Genomic DNA, 22096 nt, shown 5'->3' with positions numbered 1-22096 from the left:
ATTTATATCATGACTATTTTTAATATAGCATATATTTGGATAAGCCCTCTAGTAAAACGATCTCAATATTCATTTTGTCAAATGTGATTCTATTTCTCGAAAGAAAAAGAATATCAGTCAAGTGAGAGGTAGATGGGTTTGTTTGCAACTTGACACTAACAATGCAGGTTGATTCTTGCCGATGGTAAATTTGCTAACCTGTAATGCTGTCTACTTTCATGGCTATTTATGAAGTTGTTGGAATATTACAACAATGATCCCAAGTCCATTCCACTATTTTACTTTCATTTTTGACTTGGGAACTTTGGTTATTTGGCCCAGGAGTTTTTGAATTAGTCAGTACAGAACCCAGCATAACATATGCGCTCAAGATGTTGTCCCCTGGGAAACCCAGGGCAGGCTGCTACTCTGTATGATTTACTGTGGGGAGGGGGGGGCGGAATCTGGGTTCTTTCTAGGTAATTCCTTAAAAGATTAATTCTGGAGAGACTGTTTGCTAATCTCATCTAATTTATAACTAGTCCCTTTACAAGGAGGGAAAGAAAATATTAATATAGGATAGGGCAAAGGATTAGTCTTGGTTGTGTGTTTTGAGTTAGCCACGAGGGAACCACATACTCATTCTATGTCTCAAAATAGTCCAAAAAATAATATTTGACTCAGATCTCTCCACAGGCATAATGTCACATATATAATTTTTTCTGATGTGGAATGTTAGGCTATTGGAGTGCTGGTTCTCAGAGCAAGACCCCGTGTGTGTGTGTGTGGGGGGGGGGGGTGGGCGGGGTCAAGAGGTCCCCTGGTGCTCAGGTGTCAGGCAACAGACCAGGTTGTAGTTATACATTTCCAGAAGGGGATTAGCCAATTGTCAATCAACTGTGTTTTAGTTATCCGAACTGCAGGATTCGGGACCCAAGTTTTGGGGTTCTTTTTGATTATTTTTGTTTTCTTGCCTTAACTGACCATTTGGCTGTTTGAAGTTAGATATACAGAAGCAAACAGCATAGATTTGAAATTGCATAGACCTGTGTATAAATCTCACCCCACCACTCACTAGAAACTAGACTTATAATCTTGTGCAAATGACTAAATCTCTCTGAGCCTCAGTCTCCTCATCTGTAAAATGGAGGTGATAACACATTGAAGGGTTGTTAGCAGAGATAAATAAGATTTCAGTAGATAAAATGCCTGGCATAAGGTCAAATGGTTACACATTTTATAAATGGTAGGCTTTAAAATTTTTACATAAAGCTAAAAAGCTTTTAAAAAAAGTCACTTAATTTATTGTTTTGCCTATGTGAAATCCCAAAATGGGTTTGACTATTTCATTCATTCACAAACCTGATCAGGTGTTTTGACATTATATAACAGTGTTAGCTGATGTCCTTCTGCTAGCTAATGTCTTTGAGTGATTAACAATTGAGTAGAATATTCCTAAGGCATTTATGTGTTCGATTGAAGGCTAACAGTGTAATTAGGGGAAGTGTTAGCATATCAAACAAATCCAAAAAAGATAGTCTTTAGCACATAAAGGGTCAAAGTCTCTAATGCTGGGATAAGAATCAGTTGTGTCTGAGAAAGTGATAAATCATGCTTATGTTGTTCATTTGTTAAATAAATAAGTGGCTCACTTAAAAAGCATCTATTTTGATGAGCTAAGGCATCTCTCTCCCCCCAGGATAAAGTTCAGGAAGTGTCGGTTGACACTCAACTCATATTTCAACACTAGGTGGACTTGAGCAGTAACACAGAAAGCATGGATTGATTCACCTAATCAGTTAGCACATCTCCACTTTGTTTTTGCTGAGTGGATCCAGCCTCGGCAAGCACAGATGCTGGACAATGTTATAGAAATAGTTCCCGACTGCTGTGCAGTAATGTGATTACACGTATTTAGAATCACAGAGGGAAGCCAAGGAACTGGTTTTTAAATAGCCCACACCAAGTATGTGCCATGCCCCTGTGTCCCATGCTCCAAGTTCCTATGGAACATTCCAGCCCTTATTTCTAAAAGCAGTTCGGGTTTCAGAAATAACAAAAGGGAGAGTAATTCTTGCCCTGTATGTCCCAACTTAACTCACATTGGCTAAACTCCAGATGGCAGATTTGTGCCAGAGCTGATCTTATGCAAAATCACCAAGAGTCAAAGTTTGTCTCTAATCTTCAGAACCCTGTTTCCTAAAGATTTGGCTCCCCAGTCTTCCTGCCCAATGTTCTCTGCTTCCTCCCATCCCCAGGAAAGGGTCTAATAAGCTCATTTTCACTGAGGAAATAAATGTTAAGTCTCCAAGTATGAACTGTACAGTATCATAACATACTGTACTGATGTACAGTAATCATAACAGTGGTAGGAATGGATGGTTCACCAACAAAAAGAGTTCTTTTGTGGGACAGGGCCATCCAGTGCTCTAAAACTGCATGGGGGCTGCCACCCCCCACGAGTCCCCCCATTGAAATATGATAACTAAGGGGCCTGAATTTGCCTTTGCATGACTTTTGCCAGCAGATCAGGCGTTGATCACACCAGCCTGAGGGGTGCTTGGGGTTTGCAATGAATTCTAATGGCATTTGTGACCACAAACTGACCTGTCATATTCTGCCTGAATCAATTCTGCTTGATTAATATACAAAGGTGGTTGGTTTCTTGCCTGTTGTTAAAAAGGGCGAAGAAATGCCTCCTTCCCATCATCCATCCTAACAATTTGGTGATTTCATTATGGCCCCAAATGTTTTTTCAGACCTTCTGTAGAGACATGATAAGGACTTTTGGAAATGTCAGCCTGAGGTACTAAGGGAAGCAGACATGGTTCCTCCTTAAGCACACACAGTGTTTGGGGAGAAGATGCTGGTGGGCCATAGCTGGCAGTGTGTATTGGAGACCAAGAAAACAAAAGCCCACGCTCCATATAAAGAAAAAAATTATCCAGTTAAAAAAATCATCAGATTAGTTGTTCAAAAGATATATTTAAAAAAAAAATTTCATTTATGGTTTTCAATAATGACAACAAAAGCTTTTTCAAAAAAAAAAAAATGCCATTGCACTGATGTTTTCCATAGGGCCAGTTGTGAAACATAACCAATGAATATGATTATTCATTCTAGTTTGCTTTTCGTGAGAAGGAAGTGATGTTTGTAATGAATGTAATTTACAGAAATGAGTTTTCACACATTACAGCGCTTCTCATCTACAGACTGAAATCCCCAATGATATAGGTTCATTACAGAAGTAAAATTCAAATTTAAGAGTATAAAATGATGCCACGCTGCCAATCGTTTACAACATTTTTAATAAACTAAATGTCTCCAACTCTTCAGAGACTTCTAGTTGCAGGAAGTAAATTACAGGGTTGGTCTGTGTATCACGCTCCAAAAAAAAAAATCTCTATATAAGAATTCAGTGTGATCAGAAAAAATTCCATTTATTCCAGTGAGATTTTATCTTGTTTGAAGGAATAGAACTGATCTCTCCGGGGCAGGGGGTACATTATTATTTCTTTTATTAATCAACACTGAAGTGCATAGTCCAGAAGAAATCAAAAAACCTGAAAAATGGAAAAGCTAATAGCATGAACAAGATAAATAAGCCTAGCCTTACTACAGTTCTATCGTTTAGTCGCTCAAAATGTTATTAGTCCAGGGTAAAATATTCATGGCCTATCTCACCTTTACAGTGTTCGGCCTCTTTTTCTATTCTTCCTTATATTGCAAGTATAAGAGAACATGAGCACTCTTCAGTGACTACTCAGGCCAGACCTATCAGCTACGAAGGCTTATAGTGGAATTATTAGCTGGTTGTAGATGAGCATGTTTTGGTTTTTGCCCAACTAATGCCCCACAATGGACCAAAAAGTAACAACTGCAGCCATCGAGGCTGTTTTGTCTGCAATTCACCCAATGACCCATGGCTCCGATTTTTAACTTTTTAATTAATTAAAATTTGTTGTAACTGTAAATAACCCTGTGCAAAACAACACATTTTCCCTGAAAATGTATTCCCTCCTCTCAATTATTCAGGCAAAAAACGTAGGAGTTCCCTGTCCCTGTCCCTCACTGTCCGCTTCCAACTGGACAAGTCCCCTCTTAAACAGCAGGAGAATCTGCTGCCTCTTCTCTACCCAGGGCCCTGGCCCTGACTGAGGCTGCATTTGCTGTTTTGGAGCTTCTGCTCTGGCCCCCCTGCTTCCAGTTCCCATTCGACCCACGTCCCTGAGTGTTACCTTCTGGAAACACAGCTCTCGTCATGTCACCCTCGTGCTTGGAAGCTTTTAATGGTTCCCTAGAAACAGAGAATGTCCCAACACATGAGTTGGTATTAACAGAATTTGGCTATTTGTCCAGGATCATCTCTCACCATATTGACAACACATGCATACACACACACACACACACACACACACACCCCAAGCTCCAAACAGACTGAAGTCCCTGACTCTGTTTCCTTAAACTCTAGGGATTTTCCTGATGTCTCTAGTACTTCCTGTCATTTATTAGAACTATCTGTGCTGCATCTGCCCATGTCTCTCATGAAGGATTATCAGCAGCAAAAGTCTTAGAGAAGAGCCTGGATGTTGTAAGCCTAGACCTTGCTTACTATATGTTGAATTCGATCCATATTTTGATAGATTTTATACTAAGGTCTCCTGCTTTCCTATCAGTAGATAGTCTTGGTCATGGTCACACTTATGTTGGGTTTTCCCGATTATATTTCACAGGAACTAATAATGTGGAGGTCTGGAAAGTGAGCTGAACCAAAATAATGTGAAGAGATCATTTGCTCATGACATTATGATGTCAAAGTTCTTCACCAGAGATTTCCAGGGTGCCAGAACTTAAAAGGCCAAGTATCCAAAGCCTTTCCTTAGACCCACTGCTTGAATCGCGTTTGTCCCACTCTGACTTCCTCTAGGCCTTCGACATGTAAAAAATCTTATTTTGGCTCCTAGGTTCTTCACTTGACTACAGAGGCGGACTAATCTCTCTCCTGTGAAGGGTAGAATTCCCCCTTTCTCTGTTCTCCAGTCTGACAGGACATCCAAAGGGAAATGTTGGTTGAGCATTGTTAAGATGAGAAAAAATTCATTAATACAGAGATAATTTCCTTTTTGACTTTTATATTTGCTTAGCTAAAACGACTATTTATTTATTGTATAGCTACAAGCAATAGCAAAATGAAACAAAAAACTTCCCATTTCAGCAAACACATTTTGGGGTTTTACTGTGCTGCAGGCACAGCACTGGCCTTTGTGAGGGACACAAAGATAATTGACATCTCTCCCTTCCTACCTTGATACGACAGTCCCAAGCTGGCGGTGATTCCTAAAAGAGGTAAATTATATTTTGCCTGTATTTGAAAATATTGTAAGGTAGTCTTGATCAGCTTTCTCATTTTGTTCAGCATGGTATTCAATTGAGTGTTGATGATGGTGAGGCTTGCCAGTCGTTGATCCTCTGGCTGATGACGTGGGCTACAAAATGACTGCAGGGGCTTTGCAATGACAGCTGTGATATCAAAATGGCTAACCCTAGTGAGCCGGCAATGTGGCAGGTAGCAAAGAACAGAGCTTTTGTGGTCAGATAAACATGGTTTCAAATCCCCACTCTGCTGCTTACTAGTTCTGTGAGTTTGGACAAGCTTCATCAAGCCTCATTATGTATATCCACAACATGGGGAATAACCATAGTACCTATCGCATAGGATTACAGTAACGATTAAAGGAAACAATGCGCTTGGAACAGTTCCTGTAACTCAATAAACATTAGCTTTTATTATAGTATCTGAAAAGCACTTTAATTTGAACAACCATAACATCAGAAGAGCGTCTGATTGTAGAGGCTGGGTCTGCCTACAATCCCAGTTTTAAAATTTTGTTGATCTGCACATATGTCTCCATCAGAACCTGCTAAGAAATCTCTCCTTCACGTATGTCTCACAGGAAACACGAACTATTTACCTTTCTGGGGAAAGGGAGGAAGAGAGGAAGCAGAACTCTCTCACTTCTTCTTCATGAAAAAACAGCTGGCACCATATTTTGTAAAACATATCAGATTTTGTTTAAAATAATTAACACTGACCAGTTTTCAGATGAGTAATTCTGCAGTAGGATGGTGAAAGGCCTGAACTAGAAGTCAGGAGACATGGGTGTGAAATCCAGTTCAGCCACTACTGGGCTGTGTGACCTTGGGTTGGTCACAAAATATCCCTGGGCCTCACATGTTATATGTGTAAAATACCAGAGATAGATTAAATTATGGTTCTCAAACTCAAATGCCAATGGGAGTGGGGGTGGTAAAGTAAATGAAAGAAACAATTGGATATACGACAATAGGTAGTGATAGGAACTAGGGTAAATCAGAGAAGACACGTCTTACCTAAAAATGACATCCTCAGCTCCAACATATTGTTGCTGATGAGAATATGGCACATGAACATGGGGCCATAATTTCCTAATTTTCAGGGGAAAGCAGAAACCTGGAAGCAGAGTCTGAAACAGGATAAAGACCAAACAAAAGATAAATTGCCATTGAGAGCTTCACATTCAATTAATTAAGATCTCTTCCTAGCTTAAAATCCTATTGTATTTTATTCTATTTTACAGAGTTACTCTAATATAATATAGAAAATGGTCTTGTTAAGGAATTGGACAAAATTTATATCAATTGTAACAAACCAGTAAATTAGATTGTGAAGTGAAAAAGCCTCATAATATGAAATTGGTTATTATGAAGTTATTATTAAAAATAATTACCCACTTCCCAAGCAGGTCCATTGAGACTTTACCAGGACTTCCCCATGATGGATGATGATAAAACAATGTTTCAGTAACCCTCTCATGGGGCAAGGATTGGAAAGGAATTTTGGGGCCTGTTTACGTGGCAAGATGGCAGGCACTTTGCCTGTGTAAAATGTGATTTTTACTCATTTAAAAAAAAATAGACTAGAAAAAAAATAAACAGACTAGAATTTATATGTACAAAGAACTCTCGACTTGCAGAGAACTTCTTGTGGTAGGTCATAGATTCTTCCCAGCTGTGCTCCTATGGCTAACCATGTCTAGAGCCTTTTCAGAATTGTTTTCACTGCCAATTTACAAACCATGCAATAAAACCAGTTTTGTTAGGGGGCATTTGCCATTTCTATATTGCCTGATGCTAAGCACGTTATATATCTCATTTCTTATTTCATCATCACAATAACCCTGTAAGAGGGCATGATTTTCTCTATTCTGCAGATGAAGCACTGAGTCCTAGAGTCCTCTTCAATGTCGCACCCCTAATAAGTGGCAGAGCAGGGCTTTAAATCCACATCCTCACTTTTAACCACTTCTGCCTACTTCCTCTTGTACAAGAATCATTGGGCTTGAATTGACTTTACATAGTTTTGTTTCCCAAATCAAATTTCTTCTCAAAAGATCAGCCTTTGCCATTAACGAGTGTATTCAGGGGACTGTGTCCTGATTCCTGGAGACAACTACTGAGAAGGAGTTTCAAAAGCCCTTTGAAAGAGTGGCAGCATTGCTGGCAAGAACATCTAGTTTCCCTAGGATTCAACTCTCATTTGTATGTGTAAGCTCTAGTCCCCTTGAGAGAGAGAGAGAGAGAGAGAGAGAGAGAGAGAGAGAGAGAGAGAGAGAGAGAGATTGAAGGAAAAAACAGCAAAAGACAAAGGACTTTTTTACTTTAAAGTTACACCTTAGGCCAATGTTTTCTAAATTTCTGTCCTGTGAAACGGTTGTCCTGCAAGAAAACGGTTCTGTGCTCACATAAATTTGGGAAACTGCACATTCTATCCCTGCTTGGCTATTCACAGTGCCCCTTGGCATGGAAAAAGCCTCTGGACTTATTTTGTTTCACCTTTTTTAGCGTCCCATAGAATATTGAGTCAATGGACCATACTTAGGGAATCTATGCCTTTGGTATTCATTTTATTTATTAGCTTCATTATCTATGCCTCACCTGTTCTAGAAAGGCTTGCTAGCGGAGCTTAGGTAAGTAGAAAGAAACCCACCTTCAAGAACACCTTAGACCTTCTATCTCCATATGAGGAGTAACTCAGACAATTCTGTTAGTGTGGGTTCATTGAGTATGATATCTGGGACTCAGGCCTTACCACCAGGCTATGCACCTGGTCAAGCAGATTGGCATACACCACTTTGTTGGGGACCTCCCAGGGGATGCCTTATCTTTCAGAGGAAGTAGATTATCACTGGCAGCCCATTCAAGAGGAAAAAGGCCCCTGAGTTTAAATTTACAATCTCACTGTTTTTGTTTGGAGCCAGTTCCCTCACAGTTATTCAACCAGTTATTAAACCAGCACATCCCTGGGTATGATCCATAGAATATTCATTTTGTGTAAAGCTCAATGATAAAAGAGTCCTGTTATCAATACCATTGGGAAACTGCATATTTAATTCCCTTTTGAAAAGTCTCAATTTACTTAAAGATAGAAAGATCTGTGTAATTAAGAACACTGATGAATTTCACTTACCCGCTTTTCCCCAATTTATTTATTTATTTTTGTTCATGTCAATCCTCGTGACCCCATGAAGTCCTTGCATTTTAGGGCATACCCTCTAGGACCACTGGGCAAAGCTGTTCTACATTTGCAGCAGATCCTGGCGATCTGATGGGACTAAAAAGAAGCAGCACAGGCTTGCCCATATCCCGTTACCAGTCCCAGAGAGAAGAGCCTGAGCACGGAATCCCAGCTCTGCCAATCATAAGCTTCTAATCCCTTTATCTCTCTCACCTCAGTGTTCTTTATATTTTTAAGTGGAGACATTTGAGGATTGAAATGAGTTAATAGATGGCAAGATGCTAAAGATAAAGTTTGGCAAGAATAGGCTTTAGAAAAAATTTAAGTCCCTTCTTAGCGTTTCAGGACCAGGGAGATACAGACTGAATTTGTAAACAATACTGGGAGATGGGAGGTGGGCTATGCCAACTCCTAGAAAGGAAGACTTTGACTATCCTGGCATGAAAGGTGATAAAACTGTAAAACCAAAGGGGTATGTCCATGCTCAGGTCTGCTGGTGTGCATGCCAAGAATATTCCAAGGGAACCTTTGCAAATCTAACGCCCACATTCTCCCTCATCCTGGCCCGGCTGCTGACAAAAGATGTGACATGGAGTAAGTCACTTACCTTCTGTCGGTCTCACTTTCTTCACCTGTGAAAAGAGGAATTAAGCTACATATCTCTCTGGGGTGCTGCCCCACTCAGACTAATGTGTAGCAAAAGTAAGGTTATTCTGCAGGTTGAAGAGGTGAACATAAGAATCAGCTGAATTACACTGAAAATGTTTTTCAAGGATTAGAATCAAAAAAATTGTGAAATAATGTACTCATGTGTGATGCTTCCCATTTTAATGCTTTCCTATCTTGAAAGCATATTTTAAAATAGTCAAATGTAAATTATTCAAATTACTCCAATGACACATGCACTTAGAATGTGTGCGTTTCACTAACGTGAGTCATCAGCCTATTATTAATTATCATTCAACCGGCCCTATTCTTTTGGAAAAAAGGAGAATATTGGTAACAACCAGAGTCTGAATCATTTAAGCAATGGCAGCTATAAATAAGTTGGTGAGCTCTCCAGCTGTACCCCCAAATCTTCCAACAGCTATAAGCTGTGCATCTTGCTCTCTTATCTGTGAGTACATATATACGTGTATATAAACATACAGACTCACATATGTACCTGGAAGTGTGCACACTCTTGTTTACACACACTACCAGGGCTGCCTAATTCCCTGCCTAATTCCCAGGACGCCTATTGCAGTTCTCTTGGGCAGCTGAGAGTCTCACTCAACCTGCTTCCCTCACAGTAAAACTAATGCCCTTCACTAGATACTAGATCTAGGGGCTCTTCCAGCCCTGACATCTTATGTCTATGATCTTTGCTTAAATATTCTTCGGCAGAAGCATTGGAGACATGCTCGTATATACATTATCTTGTGTAATTCTTAGACTTTTCCAGGAAGTTTTTTTGTTATTATAATTCTTTTTTTTTAACAGATAATTAAATAGATTCACGTACTTAATACACCATGTGCACAATAAGTGGCAGCTGCAAGCTTAGAAACCATTTCTCTATTCTATATCTAATCAGTGCAGTCTCCAAGTGACAACTGGGTGTTTGCTGCTCACTCTTCTCTTCTTCATCCAGAATACTTACTGTAGGGGAGAGCCCCCTAAATCATCTCCCATCCATAGCCAGAAGAATCTACTCTGGACTGGAAGACAGGATGCAGGCCACCCGTTGGCCAATGACAATTCTGATGGCAGGCAAGATGTCACAGGTGACTAGAGATGTAGGTGTCGTTAGAGCCACGGGGCCCTGGCGGGACCAGATGAGCCATCTGGTTTGAGACAAGGAGAGGTTTTCTCAGCCGATCCTCCTCCCATTCAGCCATCAGCAGGCCTGCCTCCCCACGCGGAGCTCATCCCTACTCTCCCATGAATGATACCCACAGTGCTCCAAGCATAGACTCATACAGCTTTCAAGCTAGAAGTGACCAGGAAAGTGATCTAGTCTAGACCTCTGATTTGACAATAGAGAGAGGAGAAATGACGTGCTCCAGGCCATACAGAGGATTTATGGCCACGTGGAAATTAAGAGCCAGGCTTCCTGATTCCCTCTTCAGAACGCTCTTTCCTGGTCCCTAGAAGAGGTGAGAAGCAGGACAGGAAACCACTTCAGCGGCCCAGCAACCTTTGCATCGATACATGTGCTTGCCCAGTCCTTTTGCTCTTGTGGACCACCTTCCAGCTGGATGGTGGGCAGCCTCAGCCTTGACCTCCTTCTAATGCAGCTAGATCCTCATTTGCTGAACTTCTGCTCCTTCCTTTACTTCTCTGTTGCCCACTGCAGGCTCCCTCAGAACTCTTGAGCTCTACACTAACCCTGTTGCTTACTTTTCTGCTACTTTTCAATTAAATGCTTCTGGTCCTAGTTCTTCCGTTCAGCCAGAAACCCCCTAACAACCTTATGGCCTTGTTAATTTTTGCTTATGAAGAAGTGTGATCTGTCCCAATGCAATATCAATAATAAAATGATGAAAGCTTTTATTTAAAAAAACTATCATCAATAGGGCATTTTAAGAATATTATTTTAAATACTTGTTGAAATCAAATATGCAATTGTGAAAGATTATTACTTATCCAAACTTACAGGATGCTTTACACAGAGGCAAAGTCATATTTCTAAATAGTTACATTTTAAATCAGAAAGAATAAAAATATATGAATTGAGCACAAAACTCAATAAATATCCTAAGGAAGTCAAAAGAAAATAAATAATAAACCGACAAAAAAATAAATTCGGAGCAGTGGGGGTAATAAATAAATCCAAGATTTGAGTCTTGGAGAAAAATGATTAAAATAGCAAACATTTAAAGGAATCAATACTCACAAATGGTGACGGCATTAATTGTTTAAAAAAAGGCTTTGGGTAAATTTGAGTAAATATTTAAGAAAGAATCAAGGCAGTGTTTCACTTCACATCATACATAAAAGTAAGTCCCAAATGGATTAAATAGTCAAATGTAAAAAAAAAGGAAATTAAAAAGGGAGAGGTGTTGGTTATTTTTCATTGATCTCTAGGTACAACAGAATATTTTAACAATAAAAGGAAAGAAAAAAATACACAATGGATGTTGATATATTTTATTTAAAATGTAAAACTTCTTGTGTAGACTGTTCATTATTAACTATTATGCTAGATATTATGATTTTTGTGGTATTTGACATCCTTCCAATACTTATAATGTTTTGGCTTCCTTTTTAATTCTAAATAAAAATTCATGTTCATATTTTTTTAATGTAAAACTTCTATGTGTTAAAAATTATGAATGAAAAGACAATCATAATCAGTAGGGAAAAGTCTTAGCATCAAATAATATAGGAAAAGAATAGATAATATCCTTAATAAATAAAAAGTGCTTAGAAAGCAACAACAATGGTCAAAGGACATAATTCCATAGAAAAAGAAACAAAAATGATAATACTAGATATTGGTGAGGATGTGGTAAAATAGGCATTTCTACACTCAGAGTTGAACATGTAATTTGGTACAAGTTAGCAATAAAGAACTGGAGACTTAAAAAACCATCAATAATCTAATAATGTTACTTTTAGAAATCTATCCCAAGTCTCTCCTAAAGAAATAATTAAGGATATGGAAAAATATTTGTATAAGAGGATAGTTATCGTACTGTTCATAATAACGAAAGATGGAATCAACAATGAAAAGGTTAAATCATGATATAATAATGCAAAATTCATGTTAAAATTATACTATTGAAAATTTATTGTCATTGGTTGTCCTTGATGCAATGAGTACATGAAAAGGAGGACACAGAACAATATAAAAATTATTATCCCAATTTTATTAAAATGCATGTATTATGTATATGCAGATCAATATCTTTGGGTAGTATGATTATGATGATGTTTATGTTCTTCTTTTCATTGTTTTCCAGAATTTCTACAATGAACATATAGTATACCTAAGCAGAATGCACCAAACTGCACTCGAATTTTTTAAATTCTTTACTTGAAAAAAATACAGGTTGACATGATCTTAATGTGACTTGAGAAAACTTATATTGATTAATTCATTCCTAAAAAAGGGATTGTTATTTCATTGGATTTCTTAAACTACTTGTAAGTTGGGCAGCATTGTTATGGTTGTCTGCCAGAATGTGGTGTTATGTCACTATGCGACCCAGGTCCCAAACTGAGAGGCCACCCCGTGTGTGAAAAGGGCAGTAGACCAGGAGTCTCGGGCTTCATCACCTTGAGTGAAGCTTTTAACAGCCCTCTGGGCCTCAGTTTCCTCCTGTCAAACCGATACAAACACCTACTCTACCACTCACAGAGTTGTTCCAAAAACCGAATCAGATAATCCAGCAGGAGTCATGAAATGTAGGCTATAATGAAGACAACAATCACCATTTAAAGAATGAGCTGTTGCCTGCTTGGAATTGATAGTTGATATATACAGTTTTCCTGAATCCCCTTCTTGGTAAGAAAACAGTCTCTTGGTTGCAAAGGGAAAAAATTCTCCCCACTTCTTGTGTAGTCCCTTTTCTTCCTGAATTCATGAGTCTGACGGCAAAGAGACATAAGTGCAAAGCCCTTGCAGGTAGGGTACCAATAGGTCAGGCCACGTCTACCAAAATTCTAGGGGAAAATGCTTGGCTTTTTCCTTTTATAAGAATAGAGGAAGTGGAAGAGACCTCAAATGTTCCCATAGGATCAGGGTCAGAGGGTAAATTCTACACCATCTCTGCACAAACCCACGGGATGGTTGCTTGGCAGGTCTGTGGGGTCCAGATCTTTGACTTGTGGCTCAGGGTAACAAGTTCATTCAGAAGGTATACTGATCCCCACCAACTCCTCTATGATGCTACCATTGTGAGGAGGGTTGTCAAATCCTAGTCCTATTACCGCAAACTCTTGCTACATATACGTAGCTATGGGGACAGGGCAATCCATAGCACCTGCACGTCCCACAGCAATTGCTCCAGCCAGACTTGCTGCAAGGAGCAGAGAATACGTCAGTCAACACAGGTGAACGGGGGCGTTTGTAACTGACTAGAACGCTTACCATATGCAGCCCTGGTTACATATAGGAGCCACCTGGGGAACTTTCAAATATCCCTTTGCCCAGGCCACACACCAGGTATAGAATGTAACTAGAATCCCTGAAGGTGAGAACTGGATATCAGTATTTTTAAAGCTCCCCAGGTCATCTCAAGTGTGATCAAGATTGATGAAGCACTGGCTTAGGATCTAACACAGATCTAGAAGCTTTTGCATACACTTCCCTTTTGCACACATGTCTCCTCCACTTTCTGCTCTTTCCTAAGTGTGCCTTTCACATACTTTTTTGCCTGCCATTGATCTAATTCAACCCTAAGTTATCCTTTCTCCTTTAGTTCCTCTGCCCACTGACTCCTTCTCTGTTTGTTGATTCCAAATCCTCAAGAAGTGACTTATCTTTAGCCCAACTCACTTTTTTGAACCAGGCTACTTGGGCCATGCCATGCTGACTGACCTCAAAATTAGCTTCTCTGGGTGAGAAGCTGAGTCCTTCCTGCCTCAGATTATTGTCTGAGGAAAGGGACAAAGGTTGTATGGTATAAAACATGGCCATCAGGGTCTGACCCAAGTCTGCTGTATGTGAAGATGGGGTGGCAACAGAGTGGTGCATTTGTTACAACTGATGAACTTACATTGTCACCCAGAGTCCATAGTTTACATTGGGGTTCACGCTTGGTGGTGTACATTCTATGGGTTTGAACAAATGTATAATGATGTGTATCCATTGTTATGGTATCAGGCAGAGTATTTTCACTGCACTAAAAATCCTCTGTGCTCTGCCTGTTGACCCAACTATGATTTTTTTCTAAAGTGAACATCCTTATAACCAGCACCCAGAAACTAAGCCTTGTCATTACTGTGACGACTCCCCTTGTGCCTCCTTTCAGTTACACAGATCAGTGTTGCTGGGTTTTGCTCCTTATACGCGTATACTCACATAGGATGCACTTGACTGTGTTCTGGCTTCTTTCTCTTGACTTAAATTTGTGAGATTCATCCATATTTTTTGCTTGTAGTTGTAGTTTTAACCAGAGGTTTTCATCCTTGAAATCTAGTTCAACAAACATTATTCAGCCAGAAACTTTGCTCAGGGCTAGGGACACAAAAGCAAATAAGGATAAGTCCCTGCTCTAAGGAACATTCAATCTAGTCATGTAGTAATGACCAGAATTTAATGTAAAGTGAATTCCTCTTTGATTAATAAATATTTATTCAGTGTCCACTATGGGACAGGCATTATTACAGGTGCTAGGAGTAAGCAATGAACAAGCCAACAAGCATTCTACTCGAAAGCCTCTCTTTTATTTCCCTGACATGTGTGGGCAAGTTCTGTTCACTCATGTTGATTTCCCACTCTGTTTTGCATCTTATTCAACATAAAGGGAACTAGTGAGAGAAGCTATTTCTTCTGGTGACTTGAAGTGCCTGATAATGAAGTTGTTGGTTCAACCATGGGACGGTTTGCAAACCAGTGAACATGGAAGTATTTTTCCATATCTATTTCTGCCTTATTCCTTTCCCTCCATCTCTGATGCTGTGTATATAGAATGAAACAAAAATCTGGAACCTTAAGAAATCTTTGGATGTTAGCTTAGCTTGGAGTAAGGCTGAGCAATTTTCTTGTTTTCTAGAACTGTGAAGTAAGAAGAAGCAATTGCCAAAGTTGTGATTAAAATCATAAGCCTTTGAATTTGTTTTAATAACTATGGGCATTTAATATGCATGACTATTCATTAGTATTGACTTTTGAGAGCCCAGTAAATTAGTTGAGTATAAAGCTATGACACTGGAGGGAGGATGGATAGAAGAGAATACAACATCACCCCAGAACTGATAGCTTAGGAAGAAATGCAAGAGATCATTTAGTTTTGTTTGGTTGGTTTGTGTTTCCCCTCATTTTTATGGAAAATTTCAAGCATGTAAAAAAGTAGAGATAGTAATGAAATTCACTCCCATGTACCCATCATTCAGCTTCAAAAATTATCACCTCATCTTATCACCTTAATTCATCTCTAACCCACTGCTGTCTCCTCCCTCGACTATTTTGAAGCAATCCCAACTATCAAATAAGTTATTCATAAGTGTTCAGAAAATGAGATCTCCTAGTTTTAACCTTAGTTAACAGGCTCAGAGAGATGAAGTCACTAACCTAGTGGCAGTTATTTTTAATTCCTAGACTTTAAAAGTAAAAGTCAAACAGGTTATAACAGAGAATATTAGACTTTTCATAGTGCAATTAAACAGTACATATGAGATGTGAATTGTCAAATTATGTCAAGCATCTGGTTTGGTCCATGACCACGGTCATATTTTGGACAATGGTTACAGGCAGAATCTGAGCTTCCCCTACACAAGACCCTTAAAATGTAGACTGAATATCATTTGAACCCCTTATAAAATTGTCAAAATAAAACCTTATTTTCAGCTTGTATCAACACTTTATCTAACAAGGTCCATACATTAATGTTAACTCTAAAAAAAACTGTTTTGTATTATTTAACCTATGACCATCTCTTTTAAGCCTCCCATCCAGAAAACTGGCAAGTTCTCCAAGGAGTTCAACAGGGTGTGAGGACTGCTGGTTAATATTCTTTTCATCAGTAATTACGAAACCAAATCCCTGTGGATTTTGAAATTGCAAATAAATTTGTCCAAGTTAGTGTTATTTTCAACTATTTAGTAATAAAGTGGATCTAAGACTCTTCCTAAACCTTATTGTTTCCTATCTTCAGCCTGTTTTATTTTCAAAGAAGGAGGGTAGTTAATGTTCACTGAGCCAGTGCCAGTGGCTTATCTACTATGAGATACCACAGCACAACTGGGCACGGAGATACTTTTCTAGGTTCCCCAGTCTTACAACCCCAAAGCACCATTGTTTGGGCTGGTCAGAATGTTCCAGAAGTTTCTAAAGCAAAGGGAAAGATTGTGTCTTTTTCATGAAAATGTGAAAAATGTTGATTTGGCTGTCATACTGTCAAATGTTACCCAGGGCATGTGACATCCATCACTGCAAGGAGTGGGGCATGAAGCCCCCCTTCCTTGATGAGCATTTGATGGGAAGATAATTGGGGATTAAAAAAAAAAGCTACAAAAATTACTGAAGAAATAACACTATATCAGGCAGACATCCAGACATTTTTCCATGCACAACTCCCACTCATTTCTCTGAGAGATAAAGCAGTAAAAATTGACAATCTGTCAGTTTAACCATTTTCATTGTGTACTTTTTCTGGGCAGGTTATTCACATCGAACTCCTTTGATGTGATCAGTGATGATGCTTTTATTGGTCTCCCACATTTAGAGTATTTGTAAGTAAAAAAACCTTTTTTTAACATAATGATTCAGGACAAGTGCTCTCAGATTCCTACAGCAGTCTGACAAAAATATTATAACCTATTGCAGATTCATAGAAAACAACAACATCAAGTCCATTTCAAGACATACTTTCCGGGGACTAAAGTCTTTAATTCACCTGTAAGTATGATTTTTTTTTTTTTTTTTTTTTTTTAAGGAGGGCACAGCTCACAGTGGCCCATGCGGGGATCAAACTGGCAACCTTCATGTTATTAGCACCACGCTCTAACCAATTGAGCTAACCCAGCTACCCCTTGCTATTACTTTTTAAGTTTGCAAATGGACAATGCAGTTGGATAATTTATGGTTAAAGCGTACTGTTTGTGGGTATCCAGGAAAATTTAAGAAACCCAAATGATTTCTCTCCAGCACTTGCCATCGCTCCCTGTCATCAGCCAGTGTGTGTCCAGGGAATTGATTACTATTAATATGATTAGTCTGAACCAATCATAATTAGGAAAACAATCTAATGCAGGGAAGTTGTGTGACTGAAATAACTTTCTGATTAGCTACATCATTAACTCACTTCATGCATAATTATGGGTTTATAGCGTGATTTGATATTTGCCGTTTTTATTTTTCTGTATATGCCCTGACATTTATACATATATTATAACCACAGACAATGTGTACATAGCACCTGCACAACTTGCTTATACGTGAAATATTGAATTACCCAATGGATGATAAGAGTCAGTCTTTCTTAACAGGAGGCAATTTTGCCTCTTAGGGAACATTCGGAAATAGCTAGAGACCTGTTTGGTTGCCAGGACTGGGGGAGGTAACTGGCTTCAGAAGGTGGGGCAGCGATACTGCTAAACATCCTCCAGTGCACAGGACAGCCCCCACCACAAAGAAGTATCCAGCCTGCAACAGCATGGTGCTGAGCTGAATTGGAGAAATCCTGAACATGAACCAAATAACTTGTTTCTCCTAGGCTCCCCTGCCCCCCTATAGACACACAGACACACACACACGCACACACACACACACACACACACTCACTCACTCACTCACTCACATACACATGGATGTATTGTGAAAGAAACTAGAAAGGCAGGGGAAGAAAAGGCACTAACATATTTTAAGTTCCTACTATTATGTTGGTCATTCTGCTTTACATGAATTTTCATTTAATCTTCGCAACAATCCTGCCAGATAGGTACAACAATCCCTGTTTTAGAAATGAAGACACAGAGGCTTGGAGGGGATATATGACTAGTGAACTGCCTAGTTGTAGAACTATGATAATATCAACTTGATAGTTGAACTGCAATGGCTATTCATCCGATCAATGACTATTTATTTTTTAGTGCTTAATATGTATCTCATTAGTTAAAGATGCAAGAGAGCTAAGTTTCATTCTTTCGACTTTAACCTGTTCCCTCACAATACCTCCTCCCCAGCTCTGTCCTAGGCCCCAGGATGCAGCAGGGGACAAGCAGACAAGAATGCCAGCCCGTAGAGGCTGCATTCTAATGTGTCCACAGGGTCATCATGCTCCCTCTACTAGGCCCTGTCTCTACTGCCGTTCAGATTTGCAGCAAGGGGAACTGATGGCCAAATGTATCTTATACAATCCTTATGCCTTCCAAGGTTTCTGTATGTAGTCATTGTGATAAAAACCAAACAAACAGCCTTTGCAGTGCTGCTCTTCATGTCAGTGACACAAAGTGAGGCTGAAATAAATGGCTGTGGTGGCATGAACATCATGCCATTTTGTCACAGAGCCCAACACGGCCACACCTAATTTTTCAGACAAAAGTGAATCAAAGAAACAAATATATGGAAGGAAAACTGGAAGTTCATGACCCCAACATGGATATCTGCTTGATTCACACAAATCCCAGTCAACACAGCCTTGTCCAATGCTCAGCGGAGCTGAAGGAAGGATGTAGGACCCAGCCGTCCTCTCTGGGAACCATGATACAAGCCCTGCCATGCCCCTTAGTTCTCACAACTCTATCTTCTCACCAGCCTAAGGGCCTCCTCACCCGAAGGCAGGCAGGTGGGCAGGCAGGCAAGAGGGGAGAGGAGGGGAAGGCTGAGGAAGGGAGGGAATCAGAGGAAGGAAAGGGGGAAAGGAAAAACATCTGTAAAACACCCTAGTGAAGAGCATCCATTTGTTTGATTAGGGCCTATTATGTCTATCAAATGAAATGGGAATTTAAATTTGGGTCATAATGAGGCCACTTCTTTAGAGGTATGATGACTATAAGAAAGGGACACTGGTCCAGCGTGTGCTTAATACCTGGAAACGTTTAAACTCAAGAGGACACTAAACACAGGCTTCAAAGAGAGAGGCCTAAATCTTAAGTGTCAAACACACAGTGCAAGGGAAGTCCCCCTCTTTGACTGGGTGCTGAAGGTGGGAAGGTGTTATGGGAACAGCTTAAAATTGACTGAGTCAATATGACCCTAGATCTCTTGCATATTTATCTAACACTTAGGGGTTGATTCATATGGCATTGCCAATATTAGACTGTTTCTGATCTACAAAAATGGCAATACCGTATGGTTTATCCTAAGTAAGTCTCTAGGGTGTGCCGTACAAAGATGGATAAGATCGCGTTCCAACCTGGCGGAGCTCAGTCTAACAGAATTAGACAAACAAACATTTTCTCACGGAATGCCTTTGTCTTCAAGTTATGTCTTTTCTAATTAAATTATGCTCTTTTCTAAGTTCTTCTTCCTTCCTTCTTCCCATCCTTCCTTTTTTTCTTTTCTTCTTTCCTTTCTTCTCTTCAAGGAGAGATCGGTAGGGAGGATTTGAAACTCAAATGTTTCTCTGGCTGCTCAGTACATCAAGTTCATTTTCCATTAATTACCACTTATAAATAAATTCAACATTTGTTTGAGCCATTAATTTCCTTTTTAAGATTTTAGGCTTCAAAGTGCACTTTTCTCTACCTCAGACCAATTCTTCAAAAACAAATGTTCAACCAGTGAGGAATAATCACCTCACCCTCTAACCTGCATATGCTGCAGGAAGAGTTTACAAAGCTTTTTCACATTTCTGACCTCATTATAGTCTCCAGATGACCTTAAGGAGACAAGGCAGTAGCACTACCCCTGTTGACAAATGAGAACGTGAAGATGCTCCCTGAGTTTCAGCTGCTCCCCACTGTAGTAAGTAGTAAAGCCATAAGTTCCCCAAGGTCTTTAACAAGCCATCTAGTGCCCTCTCCACCATGTCAGTTGTAGCAGAACCAGAAAGCTTTTATTGAGCTGGCTAGATCCTTCCACGGGACATGATTTGAGGAGCAAATACGGCTACAGAAGAGAGAGAACACCCTGAAGATAGGAACCCTACTCTCGCTGTTAAGTCTCCAAACGCAAATAGTTGGGACTCCACATACACTTTCAGATCCAACTGGTTCCCCCTCTGGCCTAACATTAAAGCTGCTGCAGGGGACCTACCTGAGCATTTATATAAATTCAGTTAGTAGTAGCAATGAACTTATCTCACCTTCGTACGTATCTACCTCAGTAGACTTACCTTCTACAGACAACTTAAAAGTTCCTATACAGACCCCCTCCCTCAAGCTAGCCATCAATAAAAGGAGAGTTCCTTCTATTTAAGTCCATACAAAACAAGTCAAATCCTCGGACCTCTCTCGATTACTTTGAATTACTGTCCTAATGATATACATGATTAACTTACATATTTGAGTAGTTGATATATTTCAGCAAAGGTTTGCATTTTTCTGATGACTGTGTCTTACTTTTGAAGTCAGGGAAAACATGAATAAAAAATAGTTTATGTCCAATGATGACAAAATTTCTCAACATTAACTATGTATTCAGTTTTGTTACTATTCATGAGCTTTTCAGTAATGTTTCCCTTGGCTGCCACATAAGTGTCACCATGATTAAGGATCAATGGAGGCAGAATTGTTTGCATTTTTGTATAAAGCTACTTGGCGAAAATTGTCATCAACCGATACCAGTTGTGGGCACCTGCTGGTTGCTCAGCACTGTGGGAGAACAAACAATACAGACGGCAGTCCCCAGCCTCAGGGTGCCTGTGTGTTCCCATTCAGGCAGGCAGGGTGTCTTCCTTTCAGCCTTCACCATGCCATGCGTGTACAGAGGCAGTATGATGTGGTGGCTGAGAGGTTCAAAGCCTGGCTTTATGCCGTCACAGCTGTGGGACCTCAGGCAGGTCACTTGGCCTCATTGTGCCTCAGATTTCCTATGTGTAAAACGAGGGTGATAGCAATCATCTGTGAAAACGGGGCAGGGAAAATAAGGAGCAGCTCCATCCTCAGGTTGTCATGAGAGTACATGGGTTCATCTATGCAAAGGGCTTCGAACAGAGCCTGGTATGCAGTCAGCACCGTTCTGCAAGAATACCCTAAACCCACTGCCTAACCTCTGTTGGCCCTCCATCGGGATTACAAATGCTGCGGTGTACTTATGCCCTTGAAACATTTTGTATGAAATTAAAATAACCGCACGTGAAGCACCACTAATTCAGTGAGTCACCAATTCAAACCTGCACTGCGGGAGGCTGGGAGCATCCCAGATAGCCACGGGCGATGCTTTCTTAGCAGCAGAGACCAGTAGCACTGAAACAAGCGTGCTGTCTGAGCCATTCTGTTCTGCCTCCGAGGGAAGACGTTCCAGTAGTTTCCAGTCACAATCAGAGTAAACCATGAAAACACCAGAGGGGAGGAAAGGCCATCACCTCTGTCAGGAAGGGAAGACTGTCTGCCATTGAGAACGCTGGAACCTTCTCAGCTGGTCTCAAGGCGACTGGATGTTCAGTGGGGCAGTTTCCTGGATGCTTTAAGGAGTGTTTCCTAGACTCTGAATCAGGACTTGGAGCATGGTGCGCACTGGAAGGCCCACTTTAAAGAGCTTCCACGTTGCCTTGGAATTATTACCACAGTGAGGCTAAGAGGAGGGAGGGCACTTTGTGAGCAGTAGGTCCACGCGATATGTGAGCGGGTGGCAAGGGTAATTCACAGGGCTTTGCGCTGGCTCCCTAGCTCAGTGCCTTGGGACAGAGACCTAACAGAACCGTCCTCTACACTTTTCTTTGTCCATATTGGTGCGCTTCCTCTCCTCCACTCCACCAGTCCCATTCATTCATTCATTTCAAAGTATCGATTGAGGGCGTACTTTGTGCT

The 22096-nt window shown here is 40.1% G+C and overlaps 1 protein-coding gene across 1 annotated transcript in view; it reads left to right on the top strand.

The window, feature by feature from the left end:
* LGI1 (leucine rich glioma inactivated 1) overlaps positions 1-22096 on the top strand; it is a 35248-nt gene that overhangs the window by 1036 nt on the left and 12116 nt on the right. Inside the window, exons 3-4 of the mRNA XM_033129867.1 lie at positions 16844-16915; positions 17010-17081. Coding sequence (XP_032985758.1) covers positions 16844-16915; positions 17010-17081 — 144 coding nt within the window. The remainder of the gene's footprint in view (positions 1-16843; positions 16916-17009; positions 17082-22096) is intronic.

This window comes from Rhinolophus ferrumequinum, chromosome 16, assembly GCF_004115265.2.
Source record: "Rhinolophus ferrumequinum isolate MPI-CBG mRhiFer1 chromosome 16, mRhiFer1_v1.p, whole genome shotgun sequence".
Classification (NCBI taxonomy): Eukaryota; Metazoa; Chordata; class Mammalia; order Chiroptera; family Rhinolophidae; genus Rhinolophus; species Rhinolophus ferrumequinum.
Note: the sequence above shows the minus strand (reverse complement) of the source record. Positions and strands in the feature narration are given on the sequence as shown.